At 49.8% G+C, this 27,651-nt stretch overlaps 1 protein-coding gene across 3 annotated transcripts in view; it reads right to left on the minus strand.

The window, feature by feature from the left end:
- AARS2 (alanyl-tRNA synthetase 2, mitochondrial) overlaps positions 1–27,651 on the minus strand; it is a 135,287-nt gene that overhangs the window by 19,423 nt on the left and 88,213 nt on the right. For all 3 annotated transcript variants that reach the window (XM_029592889.1, XM_029592887.1, XM_029592888.1), the window contains exons 15-17: positions 26,572–26,709; positions 25,539–25,648; positions 15,681–15,789 (exon numbers count right to left, since the gene is read on the minus strand). In XM_029592889.1, the coding sequence (XP_029448749.1) occupies positions 15,681–15,789; positions 25,539–25,648; positions 26,572–26,709 (357 nt within the window). The remainder of the gene's footprint in view (positions 1–15,680; positions 15,790–25,538; positions 25,649–26,571; positions 26,710–27,651) is intronic.

Here is a 27,651-nt window from a genome sequence, read left to right on the forward strand (position 1 = left end):
CCTCCGCGGACCACGTCCCCTGCGTGGCGCTGGTGGCGTCGGTGGCGTCGGTGGTTACCACTATCCAATTTGGAAGATCGAGGGACACGCCGCGAGCCAGATTCTCCGGGACCATCCACCAGGAGAAGCTGTTCCTGGCAAACTGGGGCAGCGGGAGAATCACCTGGTAGTCCTGCGAAAGAGGTTTCCAACGCGAGAGGAGCGCTCGTTGCAGAGGTCGGAGGTGCGCAAATGCCCAAGGGACCATGTCGATGGTGGAACCCATGACTCCCAGGAGCTGCAGATAGTCCCAGGAGGTGGGAGCTGGTAATGCAGAAAACCGCTGTATGTGCTCCCGTAGGGCTTGCGCCTTGTCCTGGCGTAGGAAAACCGCGCCCAGACGGGTGTCGAAGGTCGCCCCCAAGAAATCCAAGCGCTGCGAGGGCACGAGGGAGCTCTTGGAGAAGTTGACCACCCATCCCAGGGACTGCAGAAACTCTATCACCCTGGCCACCGCAGCCTGACCATGCCGAAAAGACTTCGCTCTGATGAGCCAATCGTCCAGATAGGAGTGGACTAGAACACCCTCCTTCCGAAGGGCAGCCGCCACGACTACCATGATCTTGGTGAAGGTGTGCGGGGCCGTTGCCAATCCAAACGGAAGCGCCACAAACTGGAAATGCTGGTCCAGGATTTTGAAACGTAGAAGCCGATGATGCTCCCGGCGGATGGGAATGTGCAGGTAGGCCTCCGTCAGGTCCAAGGAGGCCAGAAACTCCCCTCGGTGTACCGCTGTGATCACCGAGCGCAGCGTTTCCATGCGGAACCGTACCACCCGCAGGGATTTGTTGACCTCCTTCAAGTCCAGAATGGGGCGGAAGGACCCGTCCTTCTTCGGTACCACGAAGTAGATGGAATAATGGCCCGAGCCCACCTCTCCGGAGGGTACGGGCACAATGGCGCCTATCTCCCACAATCTGTCCAGCGTCAACTGCACCGCCCTTCGCTTGACGCCCGAGCCGCAGGGAGAGAAGATGAACCGTTCCTTTGGAGCGCGGGCAAACTCCAACGCGTAGCCGTGTCCTATGGTGTCCAGTACCCACTGGTCCGAGGTGATCCGCGCCCACTCCTCGTAGAAGAACGCCAGCCGCCCCCCAATCCTGGGGACGGCGGAGTGGGCGAGCTGAACATCATTGAGAGGACTTGGGAGAAGGTTGTCCCGCCGTAGGAGCGGAACGCGCGGGGCGGCGCCCACGAAAGGAGCGCGCCCAGGGCTGAGACCTGGAGGCAGAGGGCCTAGCCGCCGCCGGCCTGTAGTTCCTGTATCGCCTTTGCGCCCTGGCTCTGGTCCGGGAGGACGAGAATGCCCTGGTGGATCGATATCTATCTTCCGGCAGGCGATGGACCGCGTTTTCCCCCAGGGATTTGATGATCTGGTCCAGATCCTCTCCGAACAGGAACTTACCCCTGAATGGCAGGGAACCCAGACTTGATTTGGAGGACGTGTCCGCCGCCCAGTTGCGTAGCCAGAGGAGTCGACGTGCCGCCACCACCGAGGCCATGGAGCGGGCGAGGACCCTAAACAGATCATAGGAGGCGTCCGCCCCGTATGCCACCGCCGCTTCCAGTCTATCCGCCTGAGCGGCCTCCTCGGGCGGCAACACCTGCGAAGTGAGCAGTAGCTGCACCCAGAGGAGACTGGCCCGCTGGGCAAGCGAACTGCACATTGCCGCCCGCAGCCCCACTGCGGAAACCTCAAAGACCCGCTTGAGGAAAACTTCCAACTTGCGATCCTGCGTGTCTCTTAGCGCTGCTCCACCCGTAACCGGTATGGTCGTCCGCTTCGTGACCGCCGACACCGCGGAGTCCACCCTGGGTACCTTGATGAGATCCAGGAAATCTTCCGGCAGCGGATACAGCCTCTCCATGGCGCGGGTGCCCTTCAGAGCAGCTTCCGGGGCATCCCATTCCCTGGTGAGAAGTTGCAGGAACGAATCGTGAATGGGAAAAGCCCGAGCCCTCGGACGAAGGGCTGCCAGTACGGGATCCCCCTTCTTAGAGGAAGTGACGACCGCGGGCGCAACGGGAGCTGGCGGGTCCGGAGGGGGATCGAGGTCCAACCCCTGAATGATTTGCGGAATTAGGTCATCCAGCTCTTCCCGCTGGAAGAGGCGCAGCGTGCGTGGATCCTCTCCCTCTGAAGTAGAGTCCCCTTGTCCCGAAGCTGCAGGATCCGCCCCAGGGGAAACTGGGGCCGACCCAGTCCCCCCCGAGGCCACAGGGAGCCGGGCGTGTACGGGGAGCTGTGGGGCCCCCACGCCCGCCGGAGCGGGGGGGCCGTGGAGAGGGCCGAAGGTCTCGGTTGCTTTGGTGGGGGCCCCGCGGGATCAGCCAGCTCCTGCAGGTACGCTGTGTGCATCAGGCGGATAAACTCCGGGGAGAACCCCGGCCTCCGCGGGGGGACCCCCGCGGGTGGGGGCCCCGGGTGACCCTGCCCCTGCGGGTCTTCCTCCGGATCCGTCTCCGGTAGCAAATTCGGGGGGGAGCCCTCTGAGGCTTCCCCATCCCCCAGTGCTGCCTGAGCTCCTTCAGGGTGCAGCGCATGTAAAATGGCCGCCGTTCCCGCCAGGAATGGGGGAGGGGCCGGCCCGCGCCGCCCGGGCAAGGCTGCCATAGGGAGAGAATGAGTGAGGGTCCGAGACGTGCCTTCCCCCCCGCGGAGGCACCTAGCGCAGATCCCCTCCCTCGACACGCGCGATCCAGGCTCACCGCAGGCCAAGCAACGCGCCGGCCACGGCATCGAGATCGCGATGAAGAAACAGTTCCCGGCAGCTAAAAACACCCAGGGCCTCGGGGGGGGGGGGGGGCCGCGAGATGAAACGCCGCTGCGGGGGGGCCCGGATGGCCTGTGCTACCCGCCGACGAAGAAAACGGCGCCGCGGGGGGGCCTTCCTGGCCGCACAACCCGCCGACAACTTTCTCCCTGCTCCCCACTGCAGCCCACGTGGAGCCGCAAAATGGCCGCGGGAGAGGGAGAAGACGCTGGTAGGCCGGTCCCCCCGGCAACCGCGTCCACCTGAACAGAAAATAAAATAACAGCAGCAAAAAAAAGCAACTTACCCCGGGGAGACCACTATCGCCGGGAAAGGAGAGAGAGAGAGACAGCGAGGGACAACAAGAAAGCCACGCCTCTCCAATTAAGCAATTAACTTTTTTTTTTTTTTTAAAAGACAGACAACTTGATCCAAAATACAAGTGCTAACAAAAGACAGAGAATAAAAACCCCAAAACCAGGGAAAGACAAAAGGGTTATGGGTGATCGGGACCAAGCCCAGATTCCCCTACTCGCATCTGCTGGAGTCAGAAGATACTGAACTCCTGCAGAGGGGGTACTAGTACTTATGGTGACGCCCCCTCAAAGCTTTGGGCTGACTCCATCTGCTGGATTGGGGACATAACCCACGGTCTGGAGTGATCCAGGTACGTACAGGGAACATATTTTTAATGAAAAATCTATTACCATTAACAACCTTTCAATCTCTATTAATGCTCACATCAAAAGTCTTGGTGTGATTTTAGACAATACAGCATCCTGTCGCCCGCAAATCAAACAAGTTATCTCCCAGGGTTTTTAAAGGCTTCATTTTAGCAGGCCTAAAAAAGTTGCTCCTTGACTCAGATTTCCATACAGTTTTACAAGCATCCATTTTTCCGATAATTGATTACTGCAACAGTCTATATCTTGGCATTCCATATTCTTCTTTGCACCCCTTACAGTTGCTATTAAATTCTGCTGCACTACTTTTAGCTGGTTTAAAAAGGACTGACCACATTACACCTACGTTGATGAAACTGCATTGGTTGTCAATTCAGGAAAGAATTAAGTATAAAGTTGCGATGTTGATTTTTAAGTTGTTTAGTAACCAGTCATGTCATTGGGCTAACTCACTAAAATTTTACCAACCGACAAGAGCCCTACATTCTTCGCAATGCAACTTACTTGAGATTCCCTCACCAAAGATAGCACAATTACATATGACCCGTGAATGTGCTTTCTCTGTTGCCGGACCTACATTATGGAATTCTCTACCAATTGATCTGAGGCATTCAGATTTAGTTAAACACTTTAAGAAACAAATTAAAACCTTTTTATTTAATTTAGCTTATTTTTAATATTTTATTTTTGTGATTCATACTTCTATTTTAATTCTATAATTGTTGTTGAGTTTTATGTTAACTGTTTTATTTAATTTTACAATGATTATTCTTGTTTTATTTTCTCTGCTTAACTTTGTATTTTTATGTTAATTTTATGATTATGTATGTTTTAATGTTCATTGCCCAGGCCTTTCTGTGTTGGGTGATTCATAAATCCAATAAATGTAAATATACCGTATTTTTCGCTCCATAAGACGCACCTGACCATAAGACGCACCTAGGATTCAGAGGGGGAAAATTAAAAAAAAAAAAAATTGTGCTAAACCGGCTCTGCGTCTGGGCGTCTTATGGAGCAAATTAGGGGAATGCATAGTTTTTTTTTTCTCCCCATTTTGTTTTCGGGTCTGGGGAGGGCCATTTCGGTCCACTCCCCAGATCAGAAAACTTTTCTTTCTGTGGGAACCCCCAAAACCCCCCCCCCCATCCCAACCCTTTAAATTAACAACCTCCACCCCCCTGACCCCCCAAGACCTGCCGAATTAATTTCCTGCAACCCCCCACCCTCCTGACCCCCCCAAGACCTGCCGAATTAATTTCCTGCAACCCCCCACCCTCCTGACCCCCCCAAGACCTGCCAAACGTCCCTGGTGGTCCAGCGGGGGTCCAGGAGCGGTCCGGGAATGATCTCCTGGGCGTGAGCCGTCGGCTGCCAGTAAACAAAATGGCGCCGACGGCCCTATGCCCTCACTATGTCACTGAGACCGACCGCTGCTATTGGTCGGTCTCAGTGACATAGTGAGGGCATAGGGCCGTCGGCGCCATTTTATTTACTGGCAGCCGACGGCCCTATACCCTCACTATGTCACTGAGACCGACCAATAGCAGCGGTCGGTCTCAGTGACATAGTGAGGGCATAGAGCCGTCGGCGCCATTTTGTTTACTGGCAGCCGACGGCCCACGCCCAGGAGATCATTCCCGGACCCCCGCTGGACCACCAGGGACGTTTGGCAGGTCTTGGGGGGGTCAGGAGGGTGGGGGGTTGCAGGAAATTAATTTGTCAGGTCTTGGGGGGGGGTCAGGAGGGGGGGTTGTAGGAAATTAAGTCGGCAGGTCTTGGGGGAGTCGGGGGGGTTTGTTAGATTTTTGTTTGGTTTTTTTTTTATATTCGCTCCATAAGACGCACATACATTTTCCCCCCACCTTTGGGGGAAAAAAAGTGCGTCTTATGGAGCGAAAAATACGGTAAATTAGAAAACAGATGCGCTCTCCTAAACCCTAAATCAGTGGTCCCCAAACCTGTCCTGGAGGGCCACCAGCCAGTCGGGTTTTTTGGGATATCCTCAATGAATACGCATGAGAGAAAATTTGCATGCACTGCCTCCATAACATGCAAATTTTCTCTCATGCATATTCATTGTGGATATCCCAAAAACCTGACTGGCTGGTGGCCCTCCAGGATAGGTTTGGGGACCACTGAAATCTTGATTCCTAAACAATGAATAAAAAAATGCCATCAATTACCTCCAGGGTGGTGGGAGAACTAATAGAAAAGCAATTGACAGGTTAAGACAGAATTACTATTCCACATTCTCCTCTTCCTATCATCCTTCCCCACTACCCAAGCTAAATGTCAGACCCCAAAGCAGTACTTTCCTAGGGCGGATACAGAGTTCATATCGCATGCACCTGAAGACACCCACTTGTCATGGTTTAAGTGCCATTGATGCTTCGGCCTCCTGTAGGAATGAGCTGGACATTGCTCTCTTCTAAATTTTGGAGCTCTATTATGTATAGACAACCATTTCACAATAGTAATCCTCTCTTACCTGTCACATGTAAGATGAACTGCTGCTCTGGTTTTATGAAAAGGTTTTTACCTTCTCCAAATAAAATTTGAGGAATCTCTTAATATTCAGAGAATCCAATTGTCTATGTTTTGAATTCTTTGGGTCTTGACATGAGAGGAAATGTTTAAATTACCTAGTAGTTTGAAGGTCTGTGGGTACAAGATTTGCAAGCTAATGAACATAAAATGATGTCTGCCAGCAACACTGATCTTGATAATTATTTATTCAGGAGATTGCTTTATTTATGTTTGTAAATCCAACCTAACTGCCCGACTCAGGCCGAGTTTCGCCTATGGTAAGGGCTGCATCAGGGGCTTATGTTTCCTTTATCATATGTGCAAACTGCTTCTTTAATTCAAATTGTGTGCATTCCTTAAATATCAATTCTCCTTCTCAAGTTAAGCATTGAATGTTTGTCACCAGTGCGGATAATCTGACAGCACCTTATTCAATTGAAAGTTTCATGGTATCTTTGTAGCATCAGAACCAACTGCGCATAAATGTATCAGATGTGCCTTCTCATCATAGCGCCGTCATTATATACACAAACAGTGTGCTGAGTGTAACCGAACATGTATTTACAATCACTCCCAAAGAAGCAGCTGCATCAGGTCTTGGCTTTCAAAAGCCTTGAAAGGACTGACATTCCCCTCGAAGTTTGCAATCTTCAGTAGGAAAAAGAAAACTATTGCTTGCCCGACATATACCACCTCCACCTACAGCCCCAAAACCGACCACAACCTCCACTTCATCTATAGAACACAGCTTTGTCCTCATGGAGTATCTGCGGCGTTGGGTCTCCCAAATTCTTTATTGGCTGTTCCAGATCTTTGCCAAACAGAAGCTTCCCCTTAAACAGAAGTTTGCCCAGCTGAGAGCACAAATCTGCAGCCCAGTCACGAAGCCAGAGAAGTCTCCTGGTCACCACGATGGAAGCCACTGACGTAGATAAAATCCAGAAAAAGATCATACAGAGTATCAGCTAAGAAGGTTGCAGCTGATTCCATCCTAGTACTGCTGAATGCAGAGCAAGAGCACCTGAATTAGAAAGCTGCTACAAACTGGACAGCCAGAGCTGAGGATGTAAACAGGTGCTTTAAAGAAGCTCAATTTTCCTATCCTGTGGATCTACACGAGCGGTACTACCCTGCACTGGGATAGTGGTATGCTTAGTAAAGGCAGTAAGCAGGGTTCTGGAACAATCGCTGAACCGTCTCTGGAGGAAGGGAATACAACTTTAGATCTTTTTTAACCACCACCCCCAAAGACCACTCTCCGGCATCCCCCCATTCAGCCAGCACCATCTCTTTCCATTATTAAAGGGGTCCACAAGTCCATGTCTTTGATGCACTTGTGGACCCCTTTATAAGAACATAAGAAATTGCCATGCTGGGTCAGACCAAGGGTCCATCAAGCCCAGCATCCTGTTTCCAACAGAGGCCAAACCAGGTCACAAGAACCTGGCAATTACCCAAACACTAAGAAGATCCCATGCTACTGATGCAATTAATAGCAGTGGCTATTCCCTAAGTAAACTTGATTAATAACAGGATCCCAAGCGGGAGGCTCCTCAACTTCAGAATCTCCTATTCGGAAGCAGGAAACCACCTGATCAATCAATGCAGCGATCTCATCCCTATGAAAAAAAAACAAATAACTGTGTCCTCGTCTCTCTGCCTTCCTCCATGGATACACAGTTAGAGTCCTGGATCCCCTCCCAGTATAAGAGGGGAAACTCTGCTGATCCCTTGGGCCACTTACTGGGAGCCTGGTCCACGGAATGGGGTTTACTCAGGCCCTCAGAGAATTTGTGCTTCCCTTCAGGCTTCTAAATTGCACAGAAAGCCTCTGGCGAAGGAAATGGAAAAGTCAGGGAAATGTTCCCCAATAAAGGAGCCCACTTTAAAAGATCCTCCATGGGAGCTAGAAGTGGGGGGCAGGGTTCTCATGGCTGGGAAGAATAGCCATCACTAAAATGACAATCCTGCCAAAATTCCTTTATCTGTTTTCTGTCCTACCGGTGGAGATCTCTACGCTTCTGATCCGCCGCTGGCAAAAAAGGATATTTGATTTTATCTGGCGCAGACGTCCTCCCCGAATAGCGCGTCAGGTTTTATATCTTCCAAAGTCGCAGGGGGGACTGGGAGTTCCTAATCTTTTAGGGTACTATAGGGCAGCTCAATTGCGGGCGGTAATTGACATTCACCGCAATCTGGAAATTAAACAATGGGTGACGATTGAACAGGCTCTTTTAGGTCCAATGGACTTGCGGGCCATATTTTGGCAGCCTAGAGGCACGTGGCGGACCGTTAAGGACGTAACAGGGTCCCTACAGGTTACGTTAAACATCTGGAAGCAGAGCAGTAGGCAAGTAGTCGGGGACTATAAATATTTCTACCAAACCTCTCTTCTTCATAATAGACACATTTTACAGGTGGCGGTTTGGAGGGCTGCGGGTATCACCACAGTTGGTCAAATGATGTCCCAAGGGTCGCTCCTATCTATGCAGGGCCTAATGGATATCTCCCCCTTCCGTTCAAAAGATTTCCTGGCGTATGCTCAAGTAGCTCATTTTATTCAGTCTATACAACGTGCTAAAGAGTTACGACCCAGTCGCTCGCTGTTTGAGTCATTGGTGCAAAATAGTGACAGACTGAAGGGTATCATTTCTAAAATATATCAAGCACTTTTTCCAACTAGTAAGGAAATGAGTACATTTGAGAGGCAGTGGGCATTGGACCTGGGGGAGCAATTAAGCCCACAATTCTGGGAGGCCATATTATATTTTGCTAGGAAGTGTTCCATTTCCGCAGGCCTGCGTGAAAATTGTTATAAAATGATATACAGATGGTACCTCACCCCAGACAAAATCCATAGGATATATCCGAATGCTTCGGACTCCTGCTGGCGCAACCGTGGAAGTAGAGGTACTTATTTCCATATATGGTGGGCCTGTCCAAAACTTCAAACCTTTTGGGAACTTCTATTTGCCTGACTGAGTGACCTGTTTCATGTGCCTCTTCAGGCGTCAGCCATGATGGCTTTACTGCATGTGTTTCCAGATGCCCTTCATAAAACCCAGCAGCGCTTCTGTTCTCATACTTTTATAGCTGCTTGCACTTTGATAGCAGTAAAGTGGAAAACAGAACAGGTACCGAAGGTGCCGGAGGTCATAGATAAATTACATTTATATTATCGTTTGGCTTCATTAACAGCTACTAAATACGGGAGAATGGCCGCCTTTCGTGCCTCATGGAAATCGTTTGTGGAATATATTTCTTGCATGTAATCTGTTTGATTCAGAGCTTAACTGCTCCTGGACAACTGGGGTGGGAGTGGATTATTCTTTACAAATATTCATATAGGGTATGAGAGTATTCGGGGGTGTGAATAAGCACTCATCATTTATCTTGGGGGATTCTGTAACAGAATGATTAGAGCTCCCCTACATAGGTGGGGGTTGGGGAGGGAGGGAGGGAGGGGGGAATTGGGGAAGTATTCTGTATTCATCTTGCTATTGTAATAACTTTGTTATAATGAAAGTTAATAAAAGTATTAATTTAAAAAAAAGAAGTGGGGGGCAGGGGAGCCTCAAGACCCTGCGTGGAATCAGAAGTCGTTGCGGAGTAGCCGTGGTGATCGCGGGAGATCCTGCCAAAACCAGCACGCCAGAGGCCTCCTCCAACCTGGGAAACGCCTGAAAACCGATCCCCAGGGCTTTCCTCGCCAAGTTGACTGCTTTTTTTTTTTTTTTTGATATGTTGTAATCTGCCTAGAACAGGTGTGCTGGTAAAATGGGCGGAACATAAATTACCGAAATAAATAAAAATAATTTAAAAAGCCAGGAGTTTTCAAATACTCCCCCCAGGATCTCCCCTGTGCAAACGCAGGCTGAGCAGAGAGGGGGCCTGGGGCGGTTGAGCCACAAGCTCCACAACACGACCACACGATCATGCCTTTCCATAGCAAGACTGCACCCATGGCAAAACATAGCGCTGCGACTAACCACCTCCCTCTGTAGCAAGTAATTGCATCGGGACGGTCAGATGTACCGCCAGTCAGCTCCCCTCTGTCTCGATTCCAGGCCTTTTTTCTTCCCCCGCCCCCGCCAATGCTGCCAAGGCCTTGCAGTGCGGGCTGAGGGGGGCAACACAGGCAGGATTTCTTTCCTCCGAGCTGGAAATGAATACTCCTTTTCCTCTCAAGTAAAAATTTTTTTAAGGAGAAATCCCCCCTTCCCCTGGCTCTACCAAGTCCCCGCTGGGATTGGGAACCCCTGAATAGCGGGCTCGCACCCCTGAACATACCAGTGGGCTGGCACAATGCCTGAGCCAGTACCTATCCAGAAATCCTGCTGCCCTACCAGCTGCTGGAGGCAGAGGAAAGTGGATCTCTCTGGGCTGCACCACCTGATGACGTCACAGAGAAAACCAATGTGCTCTGCCTCCATCTACTGGTACGGGGATGTAACCCACCTGTAAGGACTGGTGTAACAGGATGAAATGAAAAGGAAAATTGGTTCTTATTTGCTCATTTTTGTTCCTGGAAAACCACAGATCAGCCCAGACAAGTGGGTTTATTCATCCCTACCAGCAGATGGAAGCAGAGAACAAAAACTTTGAGGCACTGCTACATAACCGAGAGTGTCACTAGCAGTCCCTCAGTATTGACCTGTACCCAAGCCAAGATATCTAATGCCAAACCTCCAGGATCTCTCTCTCTAAAAGAGCTGGAGAACAAGTTGGAACTCCCAACCAAACTGACCCCTGAACTATGGTCAAAAAGAATTTTGAATCTCAAACAAACGAGAACTATATACAATTATTTTCTGCAGGACAAAATTAAATTCTGCATCACCAGAAGCATCCAGAATCAGGAAAGGTCTTTTGAAAAATAATCATAATCAGAATGGACTGGGAGTCTGGACTGATCTGTGATATTCCAGGAACTAAAGTTAGCAGGTAAGAACCAATTTTCCTTTCCTGTTCATACCTCAGATCAGTCCAGGCAAGTGGGATATACCCAAGCCCCTTTACAACGGGTGGGATCCCGAAAGCCCTGCACGCAGCACACTTTCCCCAAAGGCACCCTCCTCTGGGGCCCTAACATCCAAATGGTAATGTTTAGTGAAAGTGTGCAAAGAGGACCACGTTGCTGCCTGACAAATCTCCTGCGGCAACACCAACTGACACTCCGCCCAGGAGGCTGCCTGTGTCCTAGTGGAATGTGCCTGCAATCCCTCAGGGATCGGCCGACCTTTACAAATATAGGCCAAAACAATCGCCTCCTTCAACCAACAAGCAATCATACTCTTAGTCGCCTTGCCAGCCTTCTTTGGTCCACTGAATAAGACAAAAAGTTGGCCGAAGTCTAAAAACCATTAGTCACCTTAACATATCTTAGGAGAACCTGACGCATATCCAAAAGATGACGTTCCCTCGCATGGGGAGAATCGGGTGTTAGATTAGAAAACTCCAGCAACTCCACCATTTGGCTAAGATGAAAAGCCAACACCCCTTGGACAAAACGGAAGGAATCATCCGCAACGAGACCCCTTCATCGGCAATCCACAAAAAGGGCTCCCTGCACGATAAGGCTTGGAGTTCAGAAATCCATCTTGCTGAGCAAATCGCCACCAGAAAAACCACTTTCAGAGTAAGATCCTTCAAGGAAGCTCTGCGTAATGGCTCGAAAGGAGGACCACACAGTACCTGCAGAACCAAATTAAGATTCCAGGACTGGCTAAGTCTACAGACTGGAGGACGCAAATGCTTTGCTCCCTTCAAAAAATACACTACATCTGGATGTAAAGCTAAAGGTCTTCCCTGCAACCTTCCTCCGAAGCAAGCCAAGGCTGCAACCTATACTCCGAGAGAATTATAGGCCAAACCTTTTGACAAGACATCCTGCAAAAAGGCCAAGACCTGGGCCCATGTGCCTGCAAGGGATTAGAGTCATGGACCCCACACCAGGCCTCAAATACTCTCCAAACCCTGATATATGCCAAAGAAGTGGAGGATCTTCTAGCCTGAAGAAGAACAGAAATTATGGCTCGGAATACCCCTTCAACTGGAAACGTCACCTTTTAAAAGCCAAGCCGCTAGACAGAAGTGATTCGCCTGAACTGCCAAGATGGGTTCCTGACACAGCAGCCCTTTCAGAAGGTTCAACCAAATGGCCCGTCTACTGCTAACTGCACCATATCTGCCAGCCACGGACATCGCGGCCACTCCAGTGTTACCAGGATCACTCGTCCGTGATGCTGTTTGATGCGACGTACACTTGACCTACCACGGTGGAAAGACAGAGCAGGAGCCTCTCTGGCCACGGCTGAACTAGGGCCGTGGAGCCGCATTCCCTTCGGCTGAACTAGGGCCGTGGAGCCGCATTCCCTTCGGCTGAACTAGGGCTGTGGAGCCGAACTCCCTTCGGCGGCTGAAAAACTTGGTTGTCTTGGCATTCCTTCCTTGTTCCCATGAGATCGAACTGGGGCTCACCCCACCTGCACCAAAGGAGCACAAAGGCCTCCGCCGACAACTCCCATTCTCCTGGGTGTAGTTGTTGCCTGCTGAGATAATCTGCCTGCACATTGTCCACACCTATGTGAGACGCTGCAAGAGCCGCTAGATGAAGCTCCGCCCAGGCAAAGAGTTTGTGAACTTCCTGAGCCACCAGACCACTCTTCGTTCCACCTTGCTGACTGATATAGGCCACCATCGTTGCATTGTCTGAGAACACACATACTGCCCATCTCTGAATCTGAGGGAGAAAGAACAGCAGCACCCTCCGAACCACCCTTGTCTCCAGTTGATTGACCAGGACACTTCCACCGGAGACCACTGCCCTTGGGCCGCCGAACCTTGACACACCGCTCCCCAACCACTAAGACTGGCATCCGTGGTCAGTACAATTCAGACCTGAACCTCCAGAGACACTCCCTTCTCCAAACTGGACCGTGATAGCCACCATGAGAGATTGGACCTGGCTTCCTCACAGAGTGAAATTAGATCGATGTCAGGAAATACTTTAATTATAAATGGTAAAAACCAATGCCCGACTTGGGCCAAGTTTTACCCATACAATGTGGGATGCTTCGGGGATATATGTATAAAAGAACAACTTGAAAGAGAAGATGACCATTCAAATAATGTTAAAAAGGAGATTCCTCCACAGTAACTAGTAATGCAGCTACAGAGAACAGCTTAGGCACAATGGCTCAGAGCACAACTTGTGAGCCAATTAGCTTCTCAGCAGACCGGAAATCTACTGTATTTGTCCACCGCTGAAATATTTTTTAGTTTTACAGTACAGAACAGCATGAATGCACAAGTCGGGGTCCCCACTAGGGATACCCTTGGTCAGGCGGAGCATGTCTCGAGGTCTGCCAACAGGAATGGGAGAGCGTGAGAGGGCTGGCTGGGGTTGCATCCAGACAGGGTCAAGCGAGGAAGTAGACTGTGCCTGTACAAAAGCCTGTAGTGCCTGGAAAAATTCCACCCAAGAAAAGGCTGCCGGGTCCATGCCTAGCCCAGGGGGAACTGGGATAGGCCCAGCAGAGTTTCCCTCTCCCATGGAAGATCCAGTCAAGGGGTTACTCAGATCCGGAGTATTTCCAGTTAAGGCTGCCAATCCATCATCTGAATGGGAGGACTGGGCTCAGCAAAGTCCGAGCAGGCCAAATCCCCTTGGGCTTCCTTCACAGTGCTGACATTATTATTATTTGTTGATTTTTATATACCGACATTCGTTGGAACATCATGCCGGTTTACATTGTAACGAATTAACAAGAGAGTGAAATACAATAAACAGGGAAGGGGAAGGGTCCAGGTCAGGCTGAGAAGCCCTAATATGACCAGCAGCGCAGAAAGCAAGGCGCTTATTTTCTTGGCTGCTGGCACCATTGGTGGCGATAACTGTGTGTTCGATTGGCTCGCACTTAAAAATTTATGCGCACAAATTTTGAGCTCCTAGGCAGGACGCAGCGAGGCGCATGCAAAGCCTGTGTGCCCGGCTTTCCCTGTATCCTGCGCTTATTTTATTGTGCGCATAAGTACGTGCACCACGCCGATGCACTGCGCATACTGACATCCTATGGCGGGCAATACGAGACACACAAAGACGCACGCAAGATGGTGCCACCACGGCCTACCGCACAGCGTGCTGACCAAGGCAAAAAGCAGGCCCCAATCTACTGGGGGGCCGCTCAACCCGCTCATAAGCCCACTTTCCTATGCCCCAACGGGATCAGGAATGACGTCGGTAAGGCGTGCCAAGCAAGGAGACCGGAGGAAGTCTTACTGAAACCCCTCTTTGAAGGTAAATCTTCTTCCCTTTTTTTTTTAAATCTTACCTGGGTCTCCTGCTCAGAGCCAGAACAGCCTCTGGGACAAGCTCCTCTGCTGCTGCTGCTGCTTCCACTTTCCTTCTTTTTTTTGTTAAACTTTATTACCCCAGCAGAAGGAGCAATCTGCTAAGTAAGAGGGAGATTGCTGCTTTTTTTTTTATTTTTTAATCTGTAAATCTGAGAGCTGTAGAAAAAGAGAGCTGGGAAGGAGAAGGAATTGGAGAGGGGGGCAGGAAGATGGAAATTTCATAGCTCAAGCTGGGAAAAAAACGTTCCCATAGGAAGCCCACTGGCCAAAATGCTAGGTCCATCAGGGGAAGAAGTTCAGAGACTGTCATCCCAGGAGCAGCTCAACTAGGGGAGGGTGTCCAGAAACTATCACCCTAGGAGCAGCCCTACATTTCTTCCCCTGGCCTAAAACCAGGCCTCAGTCACAGCACAGGATGCTAACCTACCATCTGCTGGAGATAGAGAGGCTGCGTGCAGCACGGGACCTTCTAAGAGGTGATAATCAGCAAACCTGTTGTTCTCTGTCTCCATCTGCTGACTGGGGAGCATAACCCCATGTGTCTGGACTGATCTGGCTGGATATGTGAACGTATATGCATATATGTGTGTAGATAAGTGATGTATACTTCCACAGGCTGCGTGCATTTGGTGTGAACGTGATGGTATAAAACTGTCTACATCTTGTGCGTCTCTCCCTATGCCTGCATACATATGTGTCTGTGTTTGCTGGCTCCAGGAAACAGAGAAGCTCTCTGACCTATCTCAGCTAATTCCAGCACAACCTGGGTGTGAGAAAGGATAGCAGGAGCTCTGATTAAGACATGTTCTCATTCAGAGGTAAGGGTTCTTATCTTGGGGGTCAGTGAATATGACAGGAGGTGTTCTTTTATTTTTCGGCTCCTTTGGGCTTCCAGCTCAGTTGGAACCAGGATTTGGATCTGGTACTGTGAGCCTTCAGTTGCAACTACCCTGTCCTGGGCCAGGCATCACACTCCAGGGCTCCTTCCAGAAGCCATGGGTCCTAAATCCAGCCAGTAGGTGTTGTCATTGCATAGTGACCATGACTCTCTCCCAAGTGGCTGTGAACACTGCTCTGTAGCATTCTCAGCCCCAGCTGATGCCTGGAGCAAAGATCCGAGCCAGGAAAAGCTCAAGTGTCTCTGCATGGTAGTTCCCTGCCACTAGGCCACTGAGCCAGGCCAAGAGGTATTCCTATCCTGGGGTGAGAGTGACAGGCGGTGTTCCTTTCTCTTGGGGCAAATGTGGCAGGCGGCACTCTTTGCTTGTCTGAATGTGAGGACAATTAAGAGAGATCGCTGTTGACTGTGTCAAAAGTTGCTGACCTGCTTGGCTTGCTCCCCCGTCACAGCAATGAGGCGGCTCACCCCCTTCACCAGCTGCCGCTCAGAGATTATCAGCAGGTCCCGTATGGCCCCTGTCCGCAGCAAGTGCCTGAGAAAAACAAAAGCAAGAAGAGAGCCATGCTGAATGAGGTCAGCTGACAACTGGTGACATCACCAAGCACAGACTTCTGATAATAATTGCTGTCATGGGATGTGTGCAACTTAGAGGATGACAGCTGGAGTTCTGGGCAGGGGACACTACATCACAGGGAAGGGGGGTCCAGCTAGGTCCCTGGTGCAACAAAATGCATCAATGAGAGAATACTGTGAGGAGAGAAAGGGGGATTCTCAAGGGGTAGGAAACATCAGGAAGTGTAAAAGGGTGGCTCCAGAAAGACAGCACCTGAAGATTTGGCAGTGATACGAATGAACCAAAAATCCCTTCTCTGTGAAGGGCTGCTGCTACCACTTCCATCACCTTGGAAAAGTTCTTAGATCAGCGGCAAGGTCAAACATAAGCACCTGAAATGAAAATGACCTCCCAGGGCTGCAAACCAAAGATATCGCTGATCTCCTATAGAAATATGAAGATAGGCCTCTATCAGATCAACTGAAGTCAAAATTATCCTCCCTTACCTCTGCCACAGCCAACGTCAGAGTATCCATTCTGAAACGAGAAACCTTCAGGCCGATGCAATATCATACACACAAAAAACATGTATCAAAGGGGACGCACGTTTTTTGAATGCACGCACATCCACCTCTCCTGGGCGCTTGATGCAATACGCAAATGAGCTGCCGTGCTGAAAGGGATATGCAATAGATAATTTGTGCGTCCCTAGCGCTCTGCATCGGGCACCCAGGAGAAGTGGCTGTGCATCCACAACAGCCTGGCCATAGCTCCCTCCCCACCCCCGGCAGAGCTGTTCCCGATTGGTCCTTTTCACTGACAAGTGTCAGTGAAAAGGACCAATCCCCTTTCAGGACAGCCTTCTGAAAGGGGATTGGTCCTTTCACTGACAGGTGACAGTGAATGGACCAATCGGCAGTAAGTGAAGCAGTGAATAAATTAATATTAAGTGCCCTGTGTGTGCAGGTTACCAATTTATGAGCATCCGTTTGATCCTGCAGCAGTTAATTTACTGGCACAATACCACGCACAATATTCACGGCCCAGAGTGTGTATTTTGTGCACCCCCCAATTTATTATTATTTTTTTTTATGTCAAGACTCTTTTTTTGCATGGTGCTGCTTTCTGTGGTTTTTTTTATTTTTAAGTTGATCCCTTGACACATGGGAAGACTTTACGCCTGCTGGGCAGGTGTAAAATTTGACATGTTAAAAAATGCGCCGTGGATGCAGGGGGATTTTTTGCATCGAGAGGTAATAGCTAATAGCCTCATCTATGTGGAATTTACAACGTAATGACTGCTACAAGCCACGCGCGTTTGGACGGGCTGATCCGCTTATTGCATTAGGGTGATGGACGCATCTCCAAAACGCGCATCCAAGTGCTCGTTAACCTGTGCGCTAGGTCTGAGCACGATATTGCATCGGCCTGCTCGAGTGTCTTCTTGACTTGCTTCCAGAATGGGCCAAAATATGCCTTCTTTCTTGGAAACTGCAAAGTAAACGGAATACATTCCTCATTCCCACTAGACACTGGGCCTGGAATCACCACCCCTGCGTGTCAAAGATGAACCAATGTTACAAGCACAACCTCTTTTTGAAGGGAAAAGCAAGGCAACACCATAAAAGTAGTCTGAAATAGGATGGGGAAATTCCAAGCTGTAATCTTCTCTTATGACCACCAAGACCCAATGGTCTGAAGTGATCTAAACCCATTCAGCCCCGGAGTCTGTGGCTGAACCGTAGGCAGGATAGTCTGACTGCTCGGGCTTCCAGTCGGTTTATATTCCATGCTGAGTCTTCTTTGTTCCATTGCCCTTGAGCCGTTAGCTCCTGGCAGTGGTTTCCCCATCCCCGCAGGCTTGCGTCCGTGGTGAGCAAGGTCCATTCCGGTGGAGATAGGCTTGTTCCCTCGCTCAGGTGGTCTTCTTGTAGCCACCCTTGTAGTTTGTTCCGAACCTTCGCCGGTAGCCGGACCCGGGGGGGGGAGGGGGGGGGTGTAGTTTTGAGACATCGGGTTCCATCGAGACAGTAGGGAGTGTTGTAGGGGCCGCATGTGGGCCCTTGCCCACGGGACGACTTCTATGGGTGATGCCATGAGTCCGAGGACTTGGAGATAGTCCCATGCCGTGGGGAGAGTGGAATTCAACAATGCTCGTAGTTGTTCCATCAATCTCCTTCTCCTTGTAGGGGGAAGGGTGACTTTGTTCCCTTTGGTGTCGAACCGGACTCCCAGGTATTCCAGGCATTGGGAGGGCTGCAGGTGGCTCTTGGGTGTCTTGATGACCCATCCAAGGTTCTGCAGTAGTTCCTTGACTCTGGTGGTTGCCTGCTGGCTTTCCTCTGGCGATTTCGCTCTGATCAGCCAATCGTCCAGGTATGGATGCACAAGGATTCCCTCTTTCCTCAGTGCTGCCGCTACTACCACCATGATCTTGGTGAACATTCGGGGAGCCGTAGCCAGCCCAACTGGTAGGGTCTGGAACTGGTAGTGATGGCCCAATATCGTGAAGCATAGGAAATGCTGGTGGGTGCGGTGGATCGGTATGTAGAGATAGGCTTCTGACAGATCCAGGGAGGTCAGGAATTCTCCCGGTTGTACCGCCTTTATGACCCCTCGCAGGGTTTCCATGCGGAAGCAGGGTACCTTCAGGTAGTAATTGATGGTCTTGAGGTCCAGTATGGGCCAGAATGTTCCCTCTTTCTTGGGCACGATGAAGTAGATGGAATAGTGCCCCGAATTTTGTTGGTGCGGAGGCACCGGTGTTATTGCCTTTAGGGCAAGTAGTTTTGATAGTGTGGTTTCCACTACCTTCCTCTTGGAGGGGTCGTGGCACGGAGAAATCACAAACTTGTCCGGAGGGATGCTGTGGAAGTCCAGGTAGTATCCCTCTCGGATGATGGATATGACCCAATTATCCAAAGTTTATCTCGACCTATCTTTGGTAGAAAAGGGCAAGCCTGCCACCTATGATCTCTTCCTGTAGATGGGTCTGCTGATTCTCATTGCATGTTGCGGCTGGGGCCTGGTCCTGAGCAGGCTCCTCTTTTGTTGTGTCTGTTCCGAAAGGACTGTCCCTTGCCAGTGGGGAGGGGGGCTTGGTTAGTGTTTTTGTATGGTCTATAACGCTAGGATCCTCTGCCCTTGGGTGCCCGGGGAGAGGGGCGTTGGTTCCTCTTGTCCCGGGGTACTGGGGACTCGCCCCATCGGCTAGTTTGTCGAGGTCGCTTCCGAAGAGGAGTGATCCTCTAAAGGGCATTCTTGTGAGTCTTAGAGGACGCGTCGGCTGACCAGCTTCGGAGCCAGAGCTGTCTTCTGGCTGCCACTATGGACGAGAGGCACCTGGCTGAGGTGCGCACCAGGTCTGAGGTCGCATCCGTGAGGAATGATATTGCCGGAAATTCATCTGTTTATTAAATGTTCTTCTATACCGCCTATAATAGAACATCCATTCTAGCCAGTTTACAACAAAACAAACTAATAAAACAAAATCTAAAAATAGGACAATACAACCAAATCAGAATAAGAATATCAAGAAAAGGCCTAAGGGAAAAGGTGAGCCTTGAGTTTCTTGCGAAAAAGCTTATAGTCCTTGATTCTATGATTGTCTTGTGAAAATCCAAATATACTGGGAGGGGGGGGGGGGTTTGATGACATCACCGATTGCCACCTGAGACCTTTCTTGCAACTCCTGAAAGCCTTCAATTTGCATTATCCAAGCACCTGATGGTTTCCAAGAAAAAAGTTCCCCATTTGAAGCAATTTTCTTTTTCCAAATTTGATACGTTTTGCTGCAACAGCGATGAGCTGGGGTCTGCTAGGGCGCCAGATCCGACAACACGGGAAAGTGCCACGAACGATACTCATTTTCAAACTGAGTCATTATTCCAACACGTTCGGAGTTCCGTGAATGGTTTTGCAATCTGAGGATGGACATTAAAAATAATAAAGCCGAATGGTTGCAATGATGTCTGATTTGCGAGAGAAGTTCCTTGATATTGAGCGCCGAATCGAGAACACAGGACAAGCTTGGACGCACATTCACTGCGACTAGATGAGCTGCACAAGCAATTCTTTGATTTGCAAAATGAAAATGTGGCCCTTTCTGATAAAACTGAGGACATCGAGAATCGCACCAGATGGCGCAACCTCTGCTTCCAGGGAAGCTAAGGGGTAGATTTTTAAAGAAGCGCGCGCGGGGTACATTTGTGCGTGCCTCCCGCCGCGTGCATGTTATAAAATCTGGGGTGGGAGTGCACAAGGGGGTGCACACTTGTGCACGCCGAGTCCTAGGGGAACCCCGATGGCTTTCCCCGTTCCCTCCCAGGGAACTTTTCTTCCACTTCCCCTCACATCCCCCCACCATCCCCTCCCTTCCCCTATCTAACCCACCTCCCAGCCCCACCTAACCCCCCCCACCTTATTTCAAGTATTTATCTTGCGCGCGCTGGCCTCGGCCCCTCCCCCGGATCGCCCCGGACCACCCCCGGACCTGCGCCACACCCACGCCCCCACCCCTTTTTCAAAACCCCGGGACATATGCGCGTCCCGGGGCTTGTGCGCTCCGCCGAGCCTATGCAAAATAGGCTCGGCGCGTATATTACACGCGTAACCCTTTGAAAATCTACCCCTAAGAGTTCTCTTTCAGTGGAAACTTTGAAAAACCGATAAATTATTGTATAGATGGTACTCAACACCAGGGCGCCTTCATCGCATGTATCCCACAATTAGTGTCTCTTGGAGGTTATGTGGTGAGACAGGATCTTTTTACCATATTTGGTGGACTTGCCTGATCATACAGCCATTTTGGCAAGAAGTTCACACAATTGTGGTGAAAATAATGGGGACATATCTGGTGTCCTGTGCAAAATCAGTTCTATTAAACCTTCCCATTTCAGGGGGCAGTACTTTAAATTTTGTCTTTTAACCTTTTTTTTTTCTTTCTCCAGACTGCAGGTTTTACAGCATCTACCATCTGCTGGAGACAGAGAAGTACTGAGGGACTGCAGGAGGTACACGGGGTTATGTACAGTGTCAGTGAAACTTTCTCTGTCTCCATCTGCTGGCAGGGAGGCAAAACCCAGGAGTCTGGACTGATCTGGGTACGTACAGAGAACACAGCCATAAGTAGGCAGGTGACTGCTCATTTTGAAAAGGTATGGGCCTCTTATGTAACTTGGTAAGCCTCCCATATGTAAGACATATACTAGTCTTGCCATGCTGCAGGAGGGGTTTGAAGGGGTTTATTCTGCCAATGTTAGTCCCTTGGGCTATAAATACCTCTGAGTAGAGGTTGTCTTGATATATCCTGCCTGTATAGATATTACACACGGGGTTATACTTTACCTATTTGTACTACCTTTGTGTTGTTTCTGTATATGTCTATAGAGGGGAGGGCAATGGGGGTAGGATGTGAGTGGGGGTGATACTTGTAATAATCTTTGGAGAAGCTTGTTGTGTATACTGAGGTTTTGCTGTCTATGTTGCTTCTTCAATAAAAGTTTAAATTGAAAAAAAAATCCAAATACACTATATCAACTGGCTCATCTTTGGCCACATGTTTATTTACACCATAAAAAAAAAAAAAAAAAAATCTAATGATCTGGAAGGCAAGACTTCCCTTGGCCAGAACCATGCTGACTCTTCCCTCATTGGGACATGTCTATCTATATGGTCAGTAATTTTGTTTTTAAGAAAAACTTCTATTTTGCCTAGCGAGACAGCACTTCTCCCAAATCAGGGTACGTAGTATCTTATCAGTGTGGATCCTCAAAGGATAAATTTTACAAACATACAGAAAGAGGACATGGGAACCAAAATATATTCATTAGATTACAAAAATAAAGGCCTGAAGCAAGAAGTTGTATCATGACTCATTATGCAGCTTTAAATGTCTACTGATTGGTCCTGATGGGTGTTAACACTCTCTTCACACTGCTGTTAACATTCCCCCCCCCCCCCTCCCCGTGGTTCCCAAACTGTCCTGGGGGATCCCCAACCAGTTGGTATGCATGAGATAGATTTGCATGCAGTGCCTCCACTAAATTCCCTGTACGTACCCTGATCAGTCCAGACTCCTGGCTTTATTCATCCCTGCCAGCAGATGGAGACAGAGAAAAGCCTCGCTGACACTGCTTGATAGGCCCTGGTGCCACCTGCAGTTCCTCAGTATTTCTCTGTCTCCAGCAGATGGTGGCTGATGAATATACCTGCAGTTTCGTCAGTGTGCCCAGTATTTTTTTTTTTGAGCTTTTCTCCCAGGGGTCGGGGTTCCTAATCAGGGATCCCTACCCTGTTTGGTTGAGACGGGCAGGCTGGGGGCTGGTGATCCTTTTGTACGCCCGGTCCCAGAGTGGCCGTGGGATGTACATCTGGTCGGCCAGATCCCTCCCCTCACGAGGTCACTTCGGTGACTTTTGTTCTTTTGGCTCTGTTAGTTATTTTTTTCCCTCTCTGTTCCTTAATTTGCTGAATTGAGCTGGACAGCTCTCTTCAGCTTTAGGAGAGGGACAGACTGTAAGCTTTATTAAAGTTGAAAAAAAAAAAGATAGGGCAGGGGACGGTTAACAGCAGAAGGCAGCAGTAAGGTCAGCTCTCCCTCCCCCCCCCCCCACGTTGTTGACCCCGGCTATGTGGGATGCCGCTATGTGAGACAGATGGCATTCCGCCCAGTCCATTAACATGTCCGCTTCGGAGGCTACTAGCCGACTTTTTGTACCCTGACAGACTGCCAGTCTGGCATCCGCGTCACGATTATCCATTGAGGAGGCTCCAGATCGACGCCTCGAAGCAAGTGATCCGTTATCAACCACCAATCTAGACTGGACCTGGCCAGTTCGAGGAGCGGTAACGGCAGTTGGAACTCTGCCGACTTGGGGTCCCAACAAGAAAGTAGCGCCCTCTGCAAAGGCCTCATATGAGCAATAGCTCAAGGAACCAACTCCAGGGTAGATGCCATAAAACCAAGAACCTGCAAATAGTCCCACACCACGGGTAAGGGAAGAGCTAACAGGCGCCGAACCTGAGACATTAGTTGCTCCATCCTCACCAGAGGCAGGGAAACCTTGCCCATACCAGTGTCGAAACGTGCTCCCAGAAATTCCAACACCTGGGATGGAACCAGTTGGCTCTTGGCACAGTTGACAACCCAGCCTAGAGAATGCAGACAACCCAAAACTGATTGTACTGCATTCTCGCAGAGCTCTTTCGACTTCGCTCGGATGAGCCAGTCATCCAAGTAGGGATGTACCAATATCCCTTCTCGCCGAAGGCTCGCTGCTACCACCACCATCACCTTGGTGAAAACCCTCGGGGCCGTCGCCAGCCTGAAGGGTAGGGCACGAAACTGGTAATGTTGCCCCATGATCATGAACCGTAGGAATCTCTGATGATATTCCTGGATCCCTATGTGGAGGTAAGCCTCTGTCAGAGCCAAAGAAGCCAAAAACTTGCCTTTGTGGACAGCCGCAATGACGGATCTCAATGTCTCCATGCGAAAACGAGGGATTCGCAACATCCTGTTGACCTGCTTCAAATCCAGTATTGGCCAGAACGAGCCCTCCTTCTTGGGAACGACGAAGTAAATGGAGTAGCGACCGGTCCGACGCTTGTCTGCGGGAACCGAAACAATGGCTCCCAGAGCCTGCAATCGAGACAGTGTTTGAAGAACCATTTTCTGCTTCGTCTGAGACCCGTTGGGAGAAACTAGAAACAGATCACGAAGGGGTCGTGCAAAATCCAAAGTGTAACCGTGATTTATAATGTCTAGAACCCACTGGTCTGAGGTTATCTTGGCCCATTCCTCTCGAAACCGGAAGAGTCGCCCCCCGATCTCCGGAACTGAGGGATGGGCCGGCGCCCCTTCATTGGGGAGCTTTGTTTGTGGCGAAGGCATGAGAGGCTCCAGAGCGCTGAGGCCGCCTACCACGAAAGGAATGCGCCCATGCTTGAGACCTTGTGGACGTCTGCCGTGGAGTGGAGGGAGGGGTCCTGAGTTATTGGATCCGCAGGTGGGACAGGAATGGATAGCCCATCCCCCAGGACAGCGTGGGGTACTCTCAGTCCAGGACTCTCCTGGTCTGCTGAGGCCTTAAAAGACTTAGCCTGGGCAGGAGACTGGCTTTCCCAGTCCGCTTCAGCTTCTACATAAGCCTTATGTAGAAGCAAAACAAACTGAGAGGAAAACGGGTGTTGCCTCTTTAAGGGCCCCCCCCCCCCCGTCGGCAAAGGTGGGGGAGGGGCCGAGTCCTGCTGAGAATCGTGTGGTCTTTGAGGGCTTAATGCCGGCGGGGAAAGAGGAGGGAGCCCCTCTCCCTCCCCCACTGAATCTGCATCGGGGTCCGAGGGAGGCAAGATGGCCGCCACTCCCGTGCCGATCGGGAGCGTGCCGGGCCTCTGCCTCTGAGTAGGCTGCTCGTCTCGATGTCCCCTCGGGCGCGGTAGGGCCAATCCCCGGCTCGAAATCGGCTGCTGTGAAGGCCCCTCGCCCCCGGGAATACACCGGGAACAGAGGCCTTCGCGGGAGAGCCGGTACCCTGGCTCTCCACACACAGCACAAACGGTCCCCCGCGGCATGCCAAAAGCACGCAAAATCAGCTGGGTGACACGCCACTCCCTCCTGAGGCCCGGGAGATCGAGGTAGGCTAGGGCCGTAAAAGGTGCGTTTTAAAATTACAGAAAAAAAGCCTTTCTGAAATGAATGCGCTCTCTTCATGGAAAATATATATTCTTACTTTTTTTTTTTTTTTACTAACTTTAATCAGCCCTCCCAACCCAGGGGAACAACCTCCCTGAGCCACCAGAACAATTGTCCATCAGAGGAATTTAACTTCTCTGGGAAAGCACTGCCTCAGAGGAATGTTACTTCTCTTAATCGGCAAGAAGGGGGAGAGTGACCGGCCCACCGGTAAATCCTCCCCGTATAGCTCACCGGGTCAGGAAAAATTTCTACGGGAAATGGCTGTAGGGCAATGCCCTGCCTGTCTGTGTCCTTTTAACAATCTTTGTTTTGGTTTTTTGTTTGTTTTATCCTTAGGAATTGATCTAGTCAAAGGATTCTCCCTTTAGTTTAAATCAAACCTGTGAGAAGAACCTCCCAAATTTAGAGAAAATCAGGACCGCAGGTTATGCTCTCTCAATCTGCTGGAGTCAGAGAAATACTGAAGGATCGCAGGTGGTACACCAGGTTATATAGGGGGTGCTTTTCAGCTTTTCTCCGACTCCATCTGCTGGAAGGGAGGCATAACCCAGCAGTCTGGACTGATCCTGGTACGTACAGGGAACAGCAATTAGCAGGTAAGAACCAGTTTTCCTATCTCATAGATATTCACTGTGAATATCTTGAAAACCTGACTGGTTGGGGGTCCTCCAGCTCAGATTTGGGAACCACTGGACTAAATTCTGCTCATTGCTACAACTGATGCTACTGCAATCTCTGCCTGCTGCCTCCTGACGAGGAATTTCCACAAAACCACCATGACAGGGTCTTCAGACAAATCTGCCTCGTCTTCAATCTTCTCCCCTGCAATATTCAAACTCTGTAAGGACTGAGAAGTGAAGGAAGAGCTCCTCCTTAACATGCTTCCTTCCCTCTGCTCTGCGGTCTTGCATGTCCTGTTCATCTTTATAGGATAGTCCATTAAAAGGCATCATGCAATAAGGAAGAGAAGAGCAGGAAAAGAGAAGCCCTAACTGTTGCCTGACAGAGGAGTGCAGCAGGCATTTATTACGTTCCACAGCAGAGCTCCACGGAGGTCAGTGCACCAGCTGTCGAGTCCGGGTCCAGTAGCCTGCTCACAGGGACACCCACCGACACCACTCTGACAGGGTCCGGGTACACCTGCATGAGAGAGAGGGGGAGATGGGGAGGGTTAGGGGTCAGCCAGGCCTCAAACAGCCCTCGCCTGGGGAGCTATTTTCCTCCCTATCTGCATGCTTTTCCTGCAAGTTTGTTTTTGGGACCCCCCCACCATCACCACCACCTACTGACCGGACCAGGTTGTGCGAGTCAGGATACATAGTTTCCGGGTACGTACAGGGAAACAGTTTCCTGGTTTGCTCTTTCCTTCGGCTGCAGTGAGGAAGAGGCAGAAGGAGATGTGGTCCTAGGCAAGGAACAGTAAACCAACTTCTTTCCCCAGAGCTTTGTTTAATTCTACGAGTGTATTCTTTGCATAAAATTCTACCCAAACACAAAGGCGGGTGCTTTGTATCATGGCAAGTTTCAAATAAAAAGCACCCCCACACTTTCACTCAAACTTGGAGCGAAGTCAGCAGATAGTGTGACAATTGGCTCTTAGTGCTTGCTTGGGAACCTCCAGCTGCCTTCCGCTGGTCAAGATCAGATCGGCTCTTACTTTGCTGGATCATTCAACAAACCTTCTGGGTTATCAGCCTGGCCTGCGTCCGCATGCTACTCTCCTACTCTAATCGACCCAGGGAGGGAAGAGAGTGTGTTGATTACCAGGACACTCGAACTGGGCTTAGTAGAGGAAGTGATTGGACAGAAAATAATCTGCAGCATTTGTTGACTGGCAAATTCAGATTAAGACTAAAACCTTGATTTCAACAGGATCCTGAGGAACAGAGATAAAAGGGACTTGCCAGGGTCATGCACAGACAGTGAGGGATTAGAATTGAGGCACAGGAGGGATAAAGGGACTCACTCCAAGGTCAGAAACCATGGCACACAGGACAGTCTAATTCCAGGACTTTAAGCACTAGTCCACTCCCCACCTTGCCAGCAGGAAACATTTACGTCACCTCATCCACCATCCTGAGGCCTTGTACACCGCTGGCCAGGCTCAGAGGTACCTCTGCGGTGTGAACCACCTCATCCTTCTCAATCACTTCCTGCAGGACACATTCCATCTCCTGGAGCTGCTGAGGACTCACTGGAGCCTGGGGAAAAAGAGCAGGAAACAGCACAAGTGATTCCTGCAGACACACCCAGGCAGTAAAGGAGTGCTTCATCTTAAGGCAAGGATACTCTTTTTTTTTTTTGTATATATATAATTGACAATTTTTATTGGGTAGCAAGCATATATAACACAAACCCAAAAGTACAGGTCTATCATCAAACCTGATCACGTTAACAACCACCACCACCATCTGGTCAAATGCTGCAGCCCCTTCCACATATTAAGGAAGCATAGAAATGTGTATTTGTCAAAGTAGATAATTCTGCATAAAAAATAGATATGCATAACTATTCCATTCACCTTCATTTGCAAAACCCAATTATAGAAGAACTTAAATATGGAGGCTAAGATAGTAATTACATGGAAAGAATAACAGAGGAAACTAGGCTAAATTTACATTCCATCTCTTGGATCTAGTCAGAAAGCTAGCGCAATTGCACACTTTAAGACCAATTAGAGGAAGACATTCTCCAGATCTCCTCTCCCACAGCTCCACTCAACATCTGCCCTTCCATGTAAACCAGGGGGGCCAAACCTTTTCAGACTATGTAAGGGCATCATTTTTCATAGCAATGAGAGCTTCCCCAAATGAAATACTCTCTCAATACGAGAACAAATTCCAAGCAAGGACAGAATCTCACCTTTCCTCCATAATTTTGCTAATACACATCTGGCTGCTGGAACAATTTGTAATATCAATCTGCAAGCCTGAATGTCCCCCTCTTGTGGCAGAAAATTTAACAAAAAGGTCCCAATTCTCCACATCCTCTACAGCAAGCACTATTTACCGAAGGATACATCCTATGTAGCCGTTCTGGAGTTAAATAGCATCGATAAAGGACCCTGTAGCTGTTTTCCTTCATAGCAGCAGAAACAGAGCTCCCGCCCTTATTTAGAAAACATTGATTCCATTCGGCCTCCT

This window comes from Rhinatrema bivittatum, chromosome 3 (assembly GCF_901001135.1).
Source record: "Rhinatrema bivittatum chromosome 3, aRhiBiv1.1, whole genome shotgun sequence".
NCBI classification, from domain to species: Eukaryota; Metazoa; Chordata; class Amphibia; order Gymnophiona; family Rhinatrematidae; genus Rhinatrema; species Rhinatrema bivittatum.